At 48.1% G+C, this 18,192-nt stretch overlaps 1 protein-coding gene across 1 annotated transcript in view; it reads right to left on the bottom strand.

The window, feature by feature from the left end:
• Nucleotides 1-1,036: 1,036 nt before the first annotated feature.
• rab11fip4a (RAB11 family interacting protein 4 (class II) a) overlaps nucleotides 1,037-18,192 on the bottom strand; it is a 72,289-nt gene continuing 55,133 nt past the window's right edge. The window contains 6 exon segments of the mRNA XM_080183727.1: nucleotides 1,037-1,560; nucleotides 9,788-9,931; nucleotides 11,522-11,680; nucleotides 15,489-15,626; nucleotides 16,576-16,684; nucleotides 17,636-17,749. Coding sequence (XP_080039853.1) covers nucleotides 1,444-1,560; nucleotides 9,788-9,931; nucleotides 11,522-11,680; nucleotides 15,489-15,626; nucleotides 16,576-16,684; nucleotides 17,636-17,749 — 781 coding nt within the window. The 3' untranslated portion in view covers nucleotides 1,037-1,443.

Raw genomic sequence — 18,192 nt, 5'->3', positions numbered from 1 at the left:
GGAGAGAGTGCAGAGGAGGTTTACCAGGATGCTGCCTGATATGGAAGGACTGGGGTATGAGGAAAGATTGGGAAAACTGGGGCTCTTCTCCTTAGAAAGACGGAGATTAAGGGGGGATCTGATAGAGGTGTATAAAATAATGAAGGGAATAGATAGAGTCAACAGTGGCAGGCTTTTCCCTAGATTGGGGACAACTATCACGAGAGGTCACGATCTAAGAGTGAGGGGGGAGAAGTATAATTTGGAAACTAGAGGAAGGTTTTTCACACAGAGGGTCGTGGGGGTATGGAATGCACTACCGAGTAAGGTGGTGGAGACAGGCACTCTGGACTTGTTTAAGGTTTACTTAGACAAACACATGAGTGAAACAGGGATGGAGGGTGATATAAGACGGTTTTAAAAAGGGTCAGAGCCTCGGGTCGATACTGGAAATGCAATAGTACGTGTTAATGTTTTGTCTCTTTTAATCCACAGGGTCGGTCCACCTTGTTGTTAAACGAGGGGCATGCACACGGTGGGTCGTGCGTGGGCTGCTCTTGGAGGTTCCGGGAGTGGCCTAGTACTTCGTGTCGGTGTGTGTGCTTGATCCTGGACCGGTAGACGGGCACCACAACAGCTCGGTGACTAGCACTGCTAGCTGTGCAGATACATGGATTTGGGCCAGTGTCTGTGGGAGTTTGCGCATTCTCCCCGTGTCTGCGTGGGTTTCCTCCGGGCGCTCCGGTTTCCTCCCACACCCCAAGGATGTGCTCTTAGGCTGATTGGTGTAAAAAATTGACCCTACACTAGTCTCCCCTGAATCTGGCTACAATAGGGGTGCCGTTCACGTACACACGGGGCAGGGTAGGTGTAGGAAAATGCTTTAAAATGGCGGCGCCGGCTCGTTGGGCCGAAGGGCCTGTTTCCCGTGCCGGGTTGTTCTTTGTTCACCCCTCCACCTGCCCACCCTCCCCCCACATATCCCCCACCCACCCACCCTCCCCCGAACACACCCCTCCACCTGCCCCCCACCCTCCCCCCACCCTCCCGGTCTGTCCCCACCGAGGCTGAGTGTGGTTTGGAGGATTGTTTGTTTGGGAGGGAGCGGCTATTCTCCATTCTGGGGAACATTAACTGAGCAGGAGCTGGCCCCTCCTCTTCCTTCACTGCTTCCAGAAGCTTCTCAGGAATCAGTCTCTTGTGCGGATGATCGAATGTAGAAAATGTCAGTCCTTCCACTCAAACTCCTTTTGTCACAGGATCAGGAAGTGCAAAAATCAAACCCAAATCACAGCAGATATTAGTTTAAATCGATATGTAACCAGGTAATGAACATCAATGTGAAGACATCAAGATTGTCCACCATCCAGCAGCAGGCTGCCTTGTCAGTGGCCCCAGGCCCCAGGCCCCAGGCCCCAGGCCCCAGCCACCCACACTCTTCATTCCACAGTTTCTCCCTTCATTTTATTTTTTGATTTCCAAAATGGAGGGGTTATGATCCAGAATGGCCAAGATTATCTTATCCATATATTGTCTCAGTCTCAAGTTAATCTCTTCCTGCTCTTGAAGAGCTTCCATCAGCTGCAAAAGAAAGCATAGGATTAGATTCAGAGTAAAGCTGGATAAATCTCCAGGTCCGGATGGATAGTGTCCAAGGTTGTTGTGGGGGCAAGGGAGGAGATTGCAGGGGCTCTGACCCAAATTTTCCACTCTTTGTAGCCATGGGAGAGGTGCCAGATGACTGGAGAACAGTTAATGTGGTTCTGCTATTTAAAAAGGATTGTAGAGATAAACTGGGGAAACTATAGACCAGTGAGTCTCACGTCAGTGATAAAGAATATTAGAGAAAATTCTGAAGGAGAGCATTCCTGTCCACTTGAAGAGGCAAAGCTTAATCAGGGATAGTCAGCATGGCTTCATCAGAGGGAATCTTTCTTTTTATCCAGAGGGAATGGCAGTGAAAGCACTGCAATGTTCCTCCTGCAGGATGTTTGAGGTGAGAGATGCCTTCAGTGTTTCCAGAGGGGCAGTTGGAATGGTGATTCACTGGACAGAGCTTGTAGGTAAGAGGAATTTTTATCTTTTTTTGGAGGTTTTTTTTCTAAGCTGGGAGTGTAAAACCGGAAGTCGGCCCCAGTGAGACCTGGGAAGTCTTTTTTCCCCAATAAATTTGAACAGGGAGGAAACCCAAGACTCTAGACCGTCCTTCCTCCCCCCTCCTCTAAGCTACAAAAAAAGGCTTGGAGTGAGAGCGGGTAAGCTTTCTTCTTTCTTTAGCTTATTCCTCTAACCTAAGCGGGGGGGTGAGGGAAAAACAGGCAAAATCTTTCTTTTTATCCAGAGGGAATGGCAGTGAAAGCAGTGCAATGTTCCTCCTGCAGGATGTTTGAGGTGAGAGATGCCTTCAGTGTCCCTCCTGATTTCACCTGTGGGAAGTACACCCATCTCCAGCTCCTCAAAAACCACATTAGGGAACTGGAGCTGGAGCTGGATGAACTTCGGATCATTCGGGAGGCAGAGGTGATCGTAGATAAAAACTTCAGGGATTTGGAGACTCTGAAAAATGAAGATAGATGGGTGACAGTGAGAGGGGCTGGGAGGAAGCAGCCAGTGTGGGGATCCCCTGTGGTCATTCCCCTCAGCAACAAGTATTCTGTGTTGGATACTGTTGAGGGGGGATGACCTACCAGTGGTAAACCAGAGCGACCGGATCTCCAGCACTGAGTCCATCCCAGTGCCTCAGAAGGGAAGGGAGGAGAGCAACAGTAATTGGGGATGCGATGGTTAGAGGGACAGATAGGAGGTTCTGCGGCAGCAAAAGAGACTCAGGGACGGTCTGTTGCCTCCTGGGTGGAGTCTGTGATGTCTCAGATCGTGTTTTCAAGATCCTTAAGTGGGAGGAGGATCAGTCGCAGGTCGTGGTGCACACTGGTACCAACGATGGAGGTAGAAAGAGGGATGGGGATTTAAAACAGGAATTTAGGGAGCGAGGCTGGAAGCTGAGAGCCAGGACAAAGCATATTGTCATCTCTGGTTTGTTTCCGGTACCACGTGTTAGTGAGTTGAGGAACAGGGAGAGAGAGAGCAGATTAACATGTGGCTGCAGGGATGGTGTAGGAGAGAGGGTTTCATTTCCACGGATAATTGGAGAACATTCTGGGGAAGGTGGGACCTGTACAAACAGGACGGTTTGCACCTGAACCAGAGGGGCACTAAATCCTGGGAGGGAAATTTGCATCTGCTCTTCAGAGGGAGGGATTTAAACTAATTTGTCAGGGGGATGGGAAAATGAGCTGTAGTCCAGAAGCCAGTGTCGAGAGTTGTGAGGCACTGAGGAAGGTATCAAGGTCACAGGAGTGTACAGGTAGACAGGATGGTGGGTTGAAGTGTATCTACTTCAATGCAAGGAGCATCCGGAATAAGGTGTGTGAACTTGGAGCGTGGATTGGTACTTGGGACTATGATGTTGTGGCCATTACGGAGACATGGTTAGAACAGGGACAGGAATGGCTGTTGGCAGTTCCGGGGTATAGATGTTTCAGTAAGAGTAGGGAAGGTGGTAAAAGTGGTGGAGGAGTGGCACTATTATTCAAAGATAGTTTAACAGCTGCTGAAAGGTATTTCGAGGGGGATCTGCCTACTGAGGTAATATGGGCTGAAGTTAGAAATAGGAAAGGATCGGTCACGTTGTTAGGAGTTTTCTATAGGCCCCCAAATAGTAATAGAGATGTGGAGGAGGAAATGGCAAAGCAGATTAAGGATTGGTGTGGAGGTCACAGGGTAGTTATCGTGGGTGACTTTAACTTTCCAAATATTAATTGGAATCTTTACAGGTGCTGATGACATGAAGATGAGTGGAAAAGCAAATTGTGCGGAGGGTGTGGAGAGTCTGCAGAGGGATCTGGATAGGCTGAGCGAGTGGGCGAGGACCTGGCAGATGGAGTATAATGTTAGCAAGTGTGAGGTTATCCACTTTGGCAGAAATAATAGTAAAATGGAATATTACTTAAATGGTGAAAAATTACAACATGCTACGGTGCAGAAGGACCTGGGGGTCCTTGTGCACGAGTCGCAAAAACCAAGTCTGCAGGTGCAGCAGGTGGTCAGGAAGGCGAATGGGATGCTGGCCTTCATAGCGAGGGGGATTGAATATAAAAGCAGGGAGGTCTTGCTGCAGCTGTACAGGGCACTGGTGAGGCCACAGCTGGAGTACTGTGTGCAGTTTTGGTCCCATTATTTGCAAAAGGATATATTGGCATTAGAGGGAGTGCAGAGGAGGTTCACCAGGTTGCTACCGGAGATGAGGGGGTTAGCTTATGAGGAGGGATTGAGTAGATTGGGTCTGTACTCGTTGGAGTTTAGAAGGCTGAGAGGTGATCTTACAGAGACTTATAAGATAATGAAGGGGATGGATAGGGTAGAGGTAGAGAGATTCTTTCCACTCAGAAAGGATAGCAGGACTAGAGGGCACAGCCTCAAGATAAGGGGGGGGGGGGGCGCAGTTTAGATCAGAGTTGAGGAGGAACTTCTTCACTCAAAGGGTGGTGAATCTCTGGAATTCTCTGCCCGTTGAAGTGGTGGAGGCTACCTCGCTAAATATATTTAAGTCACGGGTAGGTAGGTTTTTGATAGAGAGGGGATTAAGGGTTATGGGGAGAAAGCGGGAAAGTGGAACTGATCCACTTCAGATCAGCCATGATCTTATTGAATGGCGGGGCAGGCTCGAGGGGCTAGATGGCCTACTCCTGCTCCTATTTCTTATGTTCTTATAGGTCGAATAGTTTGGATGGGACACTTTTTGTACACTGTGTACAGGAGGGTTTCCTGACACAATATGTGGATAAGCCAACAAGAGATGGGACCACATTGGACTTGGTACTGGGTAATGAACTGGTCCAAGTGTTAGATTTGTTTGTTGGGGAGCACTTTGGAGATAGTGACCACAATTCGGTGTCCTTCATTATTGCAATGGAGAGGGATAGGGTCACACAGCAGGGCAAGGTTTATAATTGGGGCAGTGGTAATTATGATGTGATTAGGCAAGAATTAGGAAGCATAAGATGGGAACAGAAACTGTCAGGTATGGACACAAATGAAAAGTGGAGCTTGTTCAAGGAACAAATACTGTGTGTCCTTGATAGGTATGTCCCTGTCAGGCAGGGAGGAAATGGCCAAGTGAGGGAACCATGGTTCACAAAGGAGGTTGAATGTCTTGTTAAGAGAAAAAAGGAAGCATATGTAAGGGTGAAAAAACAAGGTTCAGTTGGGTCACTCGAGAGTTACAAGCTAGGAATGAGTTAAAAAAAGGGCTTAGGAGAGCTAGGAGGGAGCATGAGAAATCCTTGGTGGGTCGGATAAAAGAAAACCCCGAGGCTTTGTACTCTTATGTGTGAAATAAAAGACTGACCAGGGTGAGGTTAGGGCCAGTCAAGGATAGTAGTGGGAACTTGTGCATGGAGTCAGAAGAGATAGGTGAGGCATTGAATGAATACTTTTCTTCAGTGTTCACTAAGAAGAGGGGCCATGTTTTTGAGGATGAGTGAGTGATACAGGCTGATAGGATGGAGGAGGTAGATGTTCTGAGGGAAGATATATTAGCGATTTTGAAAAACCAGAGGGTGGATAAGTCCCCTGGGCCAGATGGGATGCATCCTAGGATACTTTGGGAGGCAAGGGATGAGATTGCAGAGCCTTTAGCTTTGATCTTTGTGTCCTCACAGTCCACGGGGATTGTGCCAGAGGACTGGAGAGTGGCAAATGTCCTTCCTTCAAGAAAGGAAATAGGAATGACCCTGGTAATTATAGGCCAGTTAGTCTTACTTTGGTGGTCGGTAAGTTAATGGAAAGGGTCCTGAGAGATAGCATTTATGACCATTTGGAAAGATTCAGTTTAATCTGGGATAGTCAGCACGGTTTCGTAAGGGTTAAGTCCTGCATCACAAATTTGATTGAATTCTTTGAGGAGGTAACTAAGTGTGTAGACGAAGGTAAAGCAGTTGATGTTGTATACATGGATTTTAGTAAGGTGTTTGATAAGGTTCCCCATGGTAGGCTCATAAAGAAGGTAAGGAGATGTGGGATAGAAGGAAATTTGGCCGATTGGATAAGTAACTGGCTGTATCATAGAAGACAAAGGGTGGTGGTGGAGGGAAAATTTTCAGACTGGAGGCCAGTTACCAGCGGTGTACCACAGGGATCAGTGCTGGGCCCTCTGCTATTTGTGATTTTTATCACTGACTTGGAAGAGGGGGCTGAAGGGTGGGTTAGTAAATTTGCTGATGAAACCAAGATTGGTGGAGTAGTGGATGGGGTGGAGGGCTCTTGCAGGCTGCAAAGAGACATTGATAGGATGCAGAGCTGGGTAGAAAAGTGGCAGATGGAGTTTAACCCTGATAAGTGCGAGGTGATTCATTTTGGTAGGACATATTGATGTCTTTTCTTTTACTTCACAGGTGATTCGGTCCGCCTTGTTGGCCAACAAGGGGCGTACACGCGGTGGGTCGTGCGAGGGCTGCTCTTGGATGTTGCTTCGAGAGTTGCCTCATGCTTCACATCATTAGTGTACACTTAAACTGGACCAACTGATGGGCAACACGACAGCTCAGTGACTATCACTGTTTACTGTGCAGATACATGGACCCAGGTCAGATCTCCGACTTGGGTCGGTGTCTGTGGGAGTTTGCACATTCTCTCTGTGCTTGTGTGGGTTTTCTCCAGGTGCTCCGGTTTCCTCCCACATCCCAAAAAACGTGCTCTTAGGCTGATTGGTGTAACAGATTGTCCCTAAAGTAGTCTCCCCTCAGTCTTCCCCAATAGGTGTAGACAAAGGTCATGGGTGGAGAGGGGACTCATAATGTTAAAATGGCGGCGCGGGCTCGTTGGGCCGAAGGGCCTGTTTCCCGTGCTGTGTTGTTCTTGTTCTTTGACAAACTTGAATGAGGATTACAGGGTCAATGGCAGGGTTCTGAGGAAGGTGGAGGAACAGAGAGATCTTGAGGTTCATATCCACAGATCTCTGAAGGTTGCCAATCAACTGGATAGAGCCGTGAAGAAGGCTTATAGTGTGTTAGTGTTTATTGACAGGGGGTTTGAGTTTAAGAGCTGTGGGGTTATACTGCAACTGTACCGGACGTTGGTGAGACCACATTTGGAATATTGTGTTCAGTTCTGGTCACCTCACTATAAGAAGGATGTGGAAGCATTGGAGAGAGTGCAGAGGAGATTTACCAGGATGCTGCCTGGTTTGGAGGGTAGGTCTCATGAGGAAAGGTTGAGGGAGCTGGGGCTTTTCTCTTTAAAGCGGAGGAGGATGAGAGGCAACTTAATAGAGGTTTATAAGATGATGAGGGGGATTGATAGAGTGGATGTGCAGAGACTATTTCCTCGGGTGGATGCAGCTGTTGCTAGGGGGCATAACTATAAGGTTCATGGTGGGAGATATAGGAGGGATGTCCAAGGTAGGTTCTTCACTCAGAGAGTGGTTGGGGTGTGGAATGCACTGCCTGCTGTGATAGTGGAGTCGGACACTTTAGGAACTTGCAAGTGGTTATTGGATAGGCACATGGAGCATTCCAGAATGATAGGGAGCGGGAGAGACTGATCTTGGGTTTGGACATAGGTCAGCACAACATTGAGGGCCGAAGGGCCTGTACTGTGCTGTACTATGTTTTAACAAATTTGATTGATTTTTTTTTGAGAAGGTGACCAGGTGTGTAGATGAGGGTGGTGCAGCCAATGTAGTTTATATGGATTTCAGCAAAGCCTTTGATGAGGTCCCACGTGGGAGATTGTAAAGAAGGTAAATTCACATGGGATACAGGGTAATTTAATAAAGTGGATTCCAAATTGGCTCACCTGTAGGAGACAGAGGGTGATGAGAAGGCTGCTTTAATGACTGGAAGCCAGTGTCCAGTGGTGTACCACAGGGATCTGTGTTGGATCCCCTTATTATTCATCATTCCTATAAAAGACATTGATGACTGTGCGGGGGGTCGGATTAGTAAGTTTGTGGATGACACAAAGATTGGATGGATGGTTAGCAATGAGATGGAGTGTTTTGGGCTACAGGAAGATATGGACAGAATGGTCAAATGGGCAAATAAGTGGCAGATGGAATTGAACCCTGAAAAGTGTGAGGTGATGCACTTTGGAAGGAGTAATTTGGCAAGAAAGTATTCAATGAATGGTAGGACATTAGGCAATTCTGAGGAACGAAGGGACCTTGGCGTGTTTGCCCACAGATGGAAGGGCATGTTAGTAGGTTGGTGAAAAAAGCATATGGGACACTTGCCTTTTTCAATCGAGACATAGGTTATAAAAGCAGGGAAGTCTTGCTGGAGTTGTTTAGATGTTTGGTGAGGCCACAGCTAGATAACTGTGTGTGGTTCTGGTCGCCACATTATCAGAAGGATGTGATTGCACTGGAGGGGGTGCAGAGGAGATTCACCAGGATGCTGCCTGGGATGGAGCATTTAAGTTATGAAGAGAGGTTGGGTAAGGCTTTGGGTTGTTTTCATTAGAGCAGACTGATGAACAACCTGATCGAGGTATACAAGATTATGAGAGACATGGACAGACTGGATAAGGAGCAGTTGTTCTCTTTAGTTGAAGGGTCAGTCATGAGGGTTCAAGGTGAGGGGCAGGAGGTTTGAGGGGGTGTGAGGAAAAACTTCTTTACCCCGAGGGCAGTGACGGTCCAGAATGCGCTGCCTGGGAGGGTGTTGGGGGTGGGATGCCTCACATCCTTTAAAAAGTACCTGTGTGAACAGTTGGCACATCATAACGTTCAGGGCTATGGGCCAAGTGCTAGCAGATGGGATTAGCTCAGAGCTCAGGTCTTTCTAATGTGTTGGTGCAGACTTAATGGGCCAAAGGACCTCATCAGTGCAGTATGATTCTGTAAAGCTCCCTCTACACTGTCCCCATCGAGCAATCCCAGGACAGGTACTCTGTCCCTGGTTCTAGACTCTGTCTATCTACCCTGTCTATTCTGAATAACAGCCTGAAAATTTCAATCAGTTCTCCTCTTAACTTTATGAACTCCAGGAATACAACCCTAGATTTTAATTCCTCCTCGCGATTTAACCTTTGAACTGCTAGGTATCACTCTGGTAAATCTAACTAAGGCCAATCTATCCTTCCTAAGGTGTGGTTCCCAGAACTGATCACAGTAACTCCAGGTGTGATCTAACCAGGTCTTTGTATAGGTGAAGTGTGGTTTTGACCTCCTTGTATTCCGGTCTCTAAATAGAAACACCAGAATTCCATTCTCCTTTTGGATTATGTTCTGTTCCTGCTCATGACTTTTTGATGATCGATTTCTCTGATTCTCGAAACTCTTTGAACCTTCACTGTTTCTAATCTCTCACCATTTTGAAATATCCCCTTCTATACTTTTCAGGTTCCAAGTGGCCAAACCTCACATTTCTCTCCTTTGAACTTCATTGGTCACAGTTTTCTCATTCACTTAATCCATCAGAATTTCTTTTAAACTTCCATCTATACAGCTTGCAATTTCATCTCTGTGCCCACGTTTGACCCCACGAGTGCACACGTTTAAACTCGCAGGGCCGTGTTCAACCCCACAGGTCCGCATTTAACACTGCAGTGCCCGCGTCTAACCCTGCAGTGCCCGCGTCTAACCCCACAGTGCCCGCGTTTAACCCCACAGGGCCGCGTTTAACCCTGCAGTGCCTGCGTTTAACCCTGCAGTGCCTGCGTTTAACCCCACAGGGCCGCGTTTAACCCTGCAGTGATCAGCATTCATTGTATCAGCAGCTTTGAGCTGCCGTGTGACTGGTCACTTTACCTGGTCACGTGTGGCGGTGTCGATCTCCGCTGCCAGTGACTGGGCTTTCGTCTGGGTTGAAAAGAGACTTTTTGCTTCATACAAACTGAGGCTGAGAATCTGTCCGTTTAAATCATCATTCTGTTCTTTTAATCTCAAATTCTCCTGGCAAAGAAGGAGAGTTTGTTCAGATAATGTGCACAGTTACTGACAATCACCATGGCAACAGCACACTATGGGGTATGGCTAATGTGTAAATCCCAGTCTCCTGGCCAATAGCTTTGCTCAAATCCTTGGATTGCAGTTTGCTGGAGCCCGGAATGGGAAGTTCTGTCACCGCAGAGAGCAGCCAGCCTCAATCCTGCCTCTTGCTCAGTCCATGTCCCCAAGTGTCCCCCGTCAAACACCTTTCCCTAAGGATACTGCCCAATGAAATGTCACCATTCTCTAATCTCCCCATCCACAGTCTCGAATCCGGTATCAGGAGGTGGAGTTGAGAACAATGAGAATCGTTTCCCAGATGCTCGATTCAAAAATGAAACGGGAGAAAACCGAGGCTGATCCTAGAATCCAAAGCCATGAACCCAAGAGTTTTCCTTTGACCCGTGATTTCTCCCAATCTCCCCTGAATCCCATTTCCAAAGGCACTAGCCAGGAGCAGCAGACAGACTCAGAGTCACAGAGGTTTACAGCAGGGAAACAGGCCCTTCGGCCCAACTTCTCCATGCCGCCCCTTTTTTTTAAACCCCTAAGCTAATTACAATTGGCCCCATTTGGCCCATATCCCTCTATACCCATCGTCCCCGTGTAACTGTCTAAATGCTTTTTCAAAGATAAAATTATACCCGCCTCTACTACTGCCTCTGGCAGCTTGTTCCAGACACTCACCACCCTCTGTGTGAAAGAATTACCCCTCTGGACACTTTTGTATCTCTCCCCGCTCACCTTAAACCTATACCCTCTAGTTTTAGACTCCCCTACCTTTGGGAAAAGATATTGACTATCTCGCTGATCTGTGCCCCTCATTATTTTATAGACCTCTATAAGATCACCCCTCAGCCTCCTACGCTCCAGAGGAAAAAGTCCCAGTCTATCCAGCCTCTCCTTATAACTCAATCCATCAAGCCCCAGTAGCATCCTAGTAAATCTTTTCTGCACTCTTTCTAGTTTAATTATATCCTTTCTATAATAGGGTGACCAGAATTGCACACAGTATTCCAGGTGTGGCCTTACCAATGTCTTGTACAACTTCAACAAGACGTCCCAACTCCTGTATTTAATGTTCTGACCGATGAAACCAAGCATGCCGAATGCCTTCTTCACCACTCTGTCCACCTGTGACTCCACTTTCAAGGAGCTATGAACCTGTACCCCTAGATCTCTTTGTTCTGTAACTCTCCCCGATGCCCTACCATTAACTGAGTAAGTCCTGCCCTGGTTCAATCTACCAAAATACACCACCGTGCATTTGTTTAAATTAAAATCCATCTGCCATTCGTCAGCCCACTGGCCCAATTGATTAACTGATTACTCAACTGTGGTGGCATCACACTAGGCCCACCCCGGTTCAACCTGATAGTCACATATACATTTTGGAGTCAATGTCACTCAGCACAATGTCTCTCCCAGCAGAAACAGTTGTGTCCCAGGGAACACGGTGCAATCAGCAGCAATCATCCTGATCCTGGCAGATGGTGGATAAGTTTGGTTTCAACCTGTGGGATTGGAGCAGTGGGAAAAGGCAAATTCATTTACCTGTTTCAAACGCTTGGCTTCATATTCCAGCTCCATCTCCTTGTTACGGAAGCTGAATTCAATGGCATTGCACGCAGAGCTCCGACCCCAGCCTGCTCGCTCAGACTCCAATTTAAATAACTCTAAATATTCCAGCTCTTTGCGGAGGTCTTCGATCAGCTGGATGAGAGACACAGATACAGTGTTTGATACGTCACAGCAAAAAACCCCGAGTAAATATAACTTTATTACTGAACACTGGCCCCCTTCCAAAACAATCCACCCAAAGAAAGATTGGCTCAAAGACAGCATGGAAACCCTGGCAGAAATGGAGATAAAAACTTACTTGTTTCTTGTCTGAATCACTACAGTAACAATCAGACCCACACAAACCCGAAACACGGAGCTCCAGTCCGGCACCAGACCCGAAACACGGAGCTCCAGTCCCGCACCAGACCCGAAACACGGAGCTCCAGTCCCGGACCAGACCCGAAACACGGAGCTCCAGTCCCAGACCAGACCCGAAACACGGAGCTCCAGTCCCAGACCAGACCCGAAACACGGAGCTCCAGTCCGGCACCAGACCCGAAACACGGAGCTCCAGTCCCGCACCAGACCCGAAACACGGAGCTCCAGTCCCGGACCAGACCTGAAACACGGAGCTCCAGTCCCAGACCAGACCCGAAACACGGAGCTCCAGTCCCGGACCAGACCCCGGTAATGTTTCTATTTTGGGATAAAATGTGAAGAAAGGATATTTCCTTCCAGGAATTATTCCACTGACAAATTAGGGATTTTTATAATAAAACAAACTTTATTCAATAATACGGTTTTAATATAACCAGAAGCAGCATAACTGCAAAAGAAACAATATTTAAAATTGAAAAGAAGCAACTTTACTTTCTAGCTTATCACTGTTTCAGTTCCAAGTAAGCCTCATTCATACATAAATCAAATCAACCTTTAAATAAATACAATTAGCAAACACAGATATATTTGTTTTAACATTTGTTAATGGTCTTGAGGTTTTCAGAGTGACACAACCCCAGAAGCCTGAAAATGACTCTAAATTCAACAAGGCTTCTGCTGTAAATTAAATTGCTTCCTGCAAAAGCTTTCCTTTCGCTTGCACCTAAATCATACCATCACATAACTCTGTCCACCATTCGAATCAGAAATCTCAGGAGAACTCAAGTAAACAAAGCTCCATTAGCTCTACTTAAAATTACCACTGGTAAGATTGAGATGAGTAATTCTCCTGCTCTCCCAGAGTTTGACCTGCATTCCCTCCAGACATACTGACTGCCTGGAGCCCAACACTGGATTTTTAAACATTCCCTTCAAATACAGAAATACAATATACACATATTTATTCATATCAATGGCACAGGGTTACCACACACAGTTAAATTGGAATCCACAAGGAAGCTTCTGTTTCACGTAGAAGTGCATCAGGAGAGATTTCTGTGCCAGTGTGTACAGTCCTGTTGAGGATGAGCTGCACTAGACCTGGTCCTTGGGAATGAATCCAGGCAAGTGGCCACAGTCAGTGGGGGAGTGTTCTGGGATAGTGACCATAACTCTGTAAGTTTCAAAGTCAGTCTGGAAAGGGATAAGGATAGTCCAGAAATCAAGGGACCAATTCTCCTGGTCTTGCAGAGGTTGCTGTGGCAGGGTTGTGTGGTGTCGTGGTTACTGTTCTCCTGAAGGCTGGGTAGTTTGCTGTAGACAATGGTCTGCTTGAGGTTGTGCGGTTGTTTTAAGTAGCGGGGGTGTGGGGATGGCCCTGGCAAGATGTTTGTCTTCATCAATGACATGTTGAAAGCTCTGGAGAAGATGTCATAGCTCCTCTGCTCCGGGGAAGTACTGGATGACGAAGGGTACTCTGTCCACCGTGTCCCGTGTTTGTCTTTGAGGAGGTCGGTGTGGTTTTTTGCTGTTGTGCAGGTGAAGTGCCAGATGACCAAAGGATAGTTAATGCAGTTCCTTTATTCAAGAAGGGCAGCAGGGTTAAGCCAGGTAATTACAGACCAGTTAATCTATCAGTGGTAGGGAAATAATTGGAAAACATTCTGAGGGATGGGATAAATCAACACTTGGAAAGGCAGGGATTGATCAGGGATAGTCAGCACGGATTTATCAGTGGGAGTTCCTGTCTAAATAACTTAATTGCATTTCTGAAAAGGTAACTAAATACATTGATGGGACTAGCACAGTTGATGGGGTTTACACGGAGTCAGTAAAGCCTTTGACAAAGACCCACTAGGAAGGCTGGTCCAAAAGATTCGCGCCCATCAGATCCAAGGCAAGTTGGCAAATTGGGTCTGAAATTGGCTTGTTAACAAATAGGAAGCAAAGGGTGATGATGGAGGATTGGGTTTGTGATTGGACGCCTGTGGCCAGCGGTGTACCACAGGGATCGGTGTCGGGAGACTTGCTGTTTGTTATATATATTAATGATATGGGTGTGAGTGTAGAAGGTATAATTAGTAAGTTTGTAGATGACACGAAGGTTGGTGCTGTTAATAGTGAAGAGGATAGTCTGACGTTACAGGCTGACATTGATCAGCTGGTAAACTGGACAGAGCAATGGCAGATGGAATTTAATCCTGATAAGTGTGAGGTGATGTATTTTGGGAGGTCTAATAAGGGTAGGATTTACACAATGAATGGTTAGTCCCCAGGGAGTATTGAAGGGACCTTGGTGTACAATTCCATGGATCCCTGAGGGTGGCAGCACAGGTGGATAGAGTGGTGAAGGTGGCATACGGAATGCTTGCCCTCATTAGCTGGGGCATAGAATATAGGGGCAGGGAGGACTTGGTACAACTTTATAAAACATTGCTGAGGCCATAGATGGAGCGCATTGTGTGATTCTGGTGGCCACACCATCGGAAGGACGTGATGGCACTAGAGAGGGAGCAGAGGAGATTCAAAGGATGCTGCCTCAGATTGAAAGTTTCAGCTTTGAGCATAGACTGGATAGGCCGGGCTTGCACGGGGGACCATGCAGATGCTACGACAATGGATGAATGAACATCACTCAACAATCACCAGGCAAGACTGTTCCCTGCCTGTTGGGGAACACTTCAGAGGTCATGGGCATTCAGCCTCTGACCTTCGGGTAAGCATTCTCCAAGGCGGCCTTCACGACACACGACAGCGCAGAGTCGCTGAGCAGAGACTGATAGCCAAGTTCCACACACATGAGGGCGGTCTCAACAGGGATCTTGGGTTCATGTTGCACTATCTGTAACCCCCGTGACTTGCCTGGGTTTGCAAAACCTCACTCACTGTACTGTCTGGAGACAATACACATCTCTTTAACCTGTGCTTAACCCTCTCTCCACTCACACTGTCGGCCACTTTAAGACTTGAACAGCAGGTTAGGTGTAAGGATTCGCATTCTAATCAGTAATCTGTAAACTGTCAACTGTCTGTGCTTTATATGCTCTGTCCGAGGCCAGAACTCTCCATTCACCTGACGAAGGGGGTAACCCCAAAAGCTTGTGAGTTTACTATCAAATAAATCGGTTGGACTTAAACCTGGTGTTGTCAGACTTTTTACTGTGTTTACCCCAGTCCAACACCGGCATATCCACATCATGTTTCCCCTGGAGCAGAGGACACTGAGGGGGAGGGATATGATAAAGGGAAACTATGAGAGGCACAGATAGGGTAGATTGTAATAATCTTCTCCTGGAAGAGGTCTTTAAGGTCAGAGGGCAGAGGTTGTAGTTGAGGAGTAAGTGGTTTACGGGAAAATGCAGATCAGCTTTATTGAATGATGGAACAGACTCAATGGGCTGAATGGTCTTCTCCTGCTTCTTTTTCTTGTGTTCTTATACATTAGGAGAGACTTCACCTCTGAGCCCACACACGACACTGCAGCTCCCCACAATATCCACTCCCCCCCACTATCCCCAACCCCCTCACCCCCTCCCGCAACCCCCCCAGCACCCAGTCCGCTCCGTCTGCAGACACCCACCTCCTGCATTACCTCCCGCTCTTTCTGAAACTGGTGTCTATTCCACCGCATCTTGTCCATCATCTTCTTGTAAAGATCCATCTCGTCTTTCAGACGCAGACTTGTGTCCTCCAGCTTGTATGTGATTCGCTGATGTTCCTGAAACATGGAAAAGGGAACATTTCGGAATGCCTTCGGAGCAAGATGTGAAAAAATGTTCAGCACCATAATCAGCCAGGATCAAACACCACAGGCTCAATGGGCTGAATGGCCTTCTGCTGACCCTATACTCCTCGGAGCAGTCACAGTGTGGATCAGAGCGAATGCTGAAGGAACTGGGAGCAGCAGTTTCTAATGGCTAAAGGCTCAGTAACCACAGAGACACAGATTGTCCATAGCAGAGAGGGGGAGAAGGCTTATCCAGTGAGTTACCAGCTGGAATGGACTTCCTGTAAAGCAACTTTCAAAATGGATTTGGATAAATATTTGAAAATATTCAGAGAGATGGGAAATAGCAGGGTGGGGATCAGTCTGACAGCTCGTTCACAGACCGGCACAGATACGATGGACAAATGGCCTCCCCTATGTAATTCCATATCACACTGTAACAATCAGCACAATTAATAATCGCAGGATCAAACCAATTAACAATGCTGCCTCACAGCGCCAGGGACCCAGGTTCGATTCCCAGCTCGAGTCGCTGTCTGTGCAGAGCCTGCACATTCTCCCCGTGTCTGCGTGGGTTTCCTCCAGGTGCTCTGGTTTCCTTCCCACAGTCCGAAAGACGTGCTGGTTAGAGTGCATTGGCCGTGCTAAATTCTCCCTCGGTGTACCCGAACTGTATAGGTCAGGGGACTTAGCGGGGTAAATATGTGGAGTTATGGGAATAGGGTCTGGTTGTGATTGTTGTCAAAGCAGGTTCGATGGTCTCAGTGGCCTCCTTCTGCATTGTGGGATTTTATAATTCTATGATTCAATAAAAACTGTATCCCTACCCTAACATCATGAGTGTAAATAAAGACCCCCAACCCTCAATGCCCCCCACCACTGTCTTTCACTTCCCCACCAGTTCCTGTTCCCCCCAGAGGTCCCACTCCATCACTCTCACCTCATCCAGTTTCTCCGTCTGGAACTTTAACCGGGTGGCTGTAGTTTTCAGCTCATTCGATTCATCCTCCAACTGCTGAGCTCTAGGAGAGCAAACACCCCAAAATTAACTGCAGTAGTGACCATACACAGGGGAGACAGGATCAGAACTTCCAGGGGAGAGAGAAAGAGGCAGCACCTCCGGGGGGAGAGACGGAGAGAGAGACAGGCAGCACCTCCAGTGGAGTGAGGGGGAGTTGCTGGTGAAATGCTGAGTGATGTGTTGGAGGGGTTGGGGGTTTATGAGTAATCGGACTTGCTGTGATGGGGGGGTTATTTTAGTGATGGTGGGGGGGGCGGGGGGCATTATTTTAGTGATGGGGGCGGGGGGGCTATTTTAGTGATGGAGACACGGGGGGGGGTTATTTTAGTGACGGGGGGGTTATTTTAGTGACTGGGGGGGTTATTTTAGTGACTGGGGGGGGGTTATTTTAGTGACTGGGGGGGGTTATTTTAGTGACGGGGGGGGTTATTTTAGTGACTGGGGGGGTTATTTTAGTGACTGGGGGGGGGGTTATTTTAGTGACTGGGGGGGGGTTATTTTAGTGACTGGGGGGGGTTATTTTAGTGACTGGGGGGGGTTATTTAGTGACGGGGGGGGTTATTTTAGTGACTGGGGGGTTATTTTAGTGACGGGGGGGTGGGGGGGGTTATTTTAGTGATGGTGGGGGGTTATTTTAGTGATGGTGGGGGGGGTTATTTTAGTGACGGGGGGGTTATTTTAGTGATGGTGGTGGGGGGGGGGTTATTTTAGTGATGGTGGGGGGGGGTTATTTTAGTGATGGGGGGGTTATTTTAGTGATGGTGGGGGGGGTTATTTTAGTGATGGTGGGGGGGGGGTTATTTTAGTGATGGTGGGGGGGGGGTTATTTTAGTGATGGTGGGGGGGGTTTATTTTAGTGATGGTGGGGGGGGGTTATTTTAGTGATGGTGGGGGGGGGTTATTTTAGTGATGGTGGGGGGGGTTATTTTAGTGATGGTGGGGGGGGGTTATTTTAGTGACGGGGGGGTTACACAGTGACTGAGCTCCCACACAGAGTTTGTTGAGGAGTTCCCGATGTTTTCTCAACTCTTCCTGGAAAACCTCCTCCGCTCTCGTCTCCTGATCTTTCAGCTGCTCCTCCATTGCGTGAACCCTGTCAAAATACAAGGCGACGGAGGGGAAAGGGATCCACTGACTGTCCAATCCACAGAGTCTCAACAAGGTCTGCAGTCAGACTCACCAATTCAGATAGTGGGACCCAGCTCAGCCGCACTCAGAGACATCACCCTGACCTCTCCCCTCTGGCTAAAGTACATCCCTCACCCAGCTCACTGCTGTCTGCTGAACACCCCTAAACCCCCACCCCCAACCCCCCCCCACCACCACCCCACCTCCAACCCCCACCCCCCCGACCACCCCCCCAACCACCACCCCATCCCCCACCACCACCCCACCCCCCACCCCAACCCCCCACCACCCACCCCATCCCCCACCACCACCCCACCCCCCACCCAACCCCCCACCACCACCCCAACCCCCCACCACCACCCCACCCCCAACCCCCCACCACCACCCCACCCCCAACCCCCCACCACC

The sequence above is a fragment of the Carcharhinus amblyrhynchos genome, unplaced genomic scaffold (genome assembly GCF_965287045.1).
Source record: "Carcharhinus amblyrhynchos unplaced genomic scaffold, sCarAmb.v2.hapA scaffold_392, whole genome shotgun sequence".
NCBI classification, from domain to species: domain Eukaryota; kingdom Metazoa; phylum Chordata; class Chondrichthyes; order Carcharhiniformes; family Carcharhinidae; genus Carcharhinus; species Carcharhinus amblyrhynchos.
This window is presented reverse-complemented; position numbering and strand designations above follow the sequence as displayed.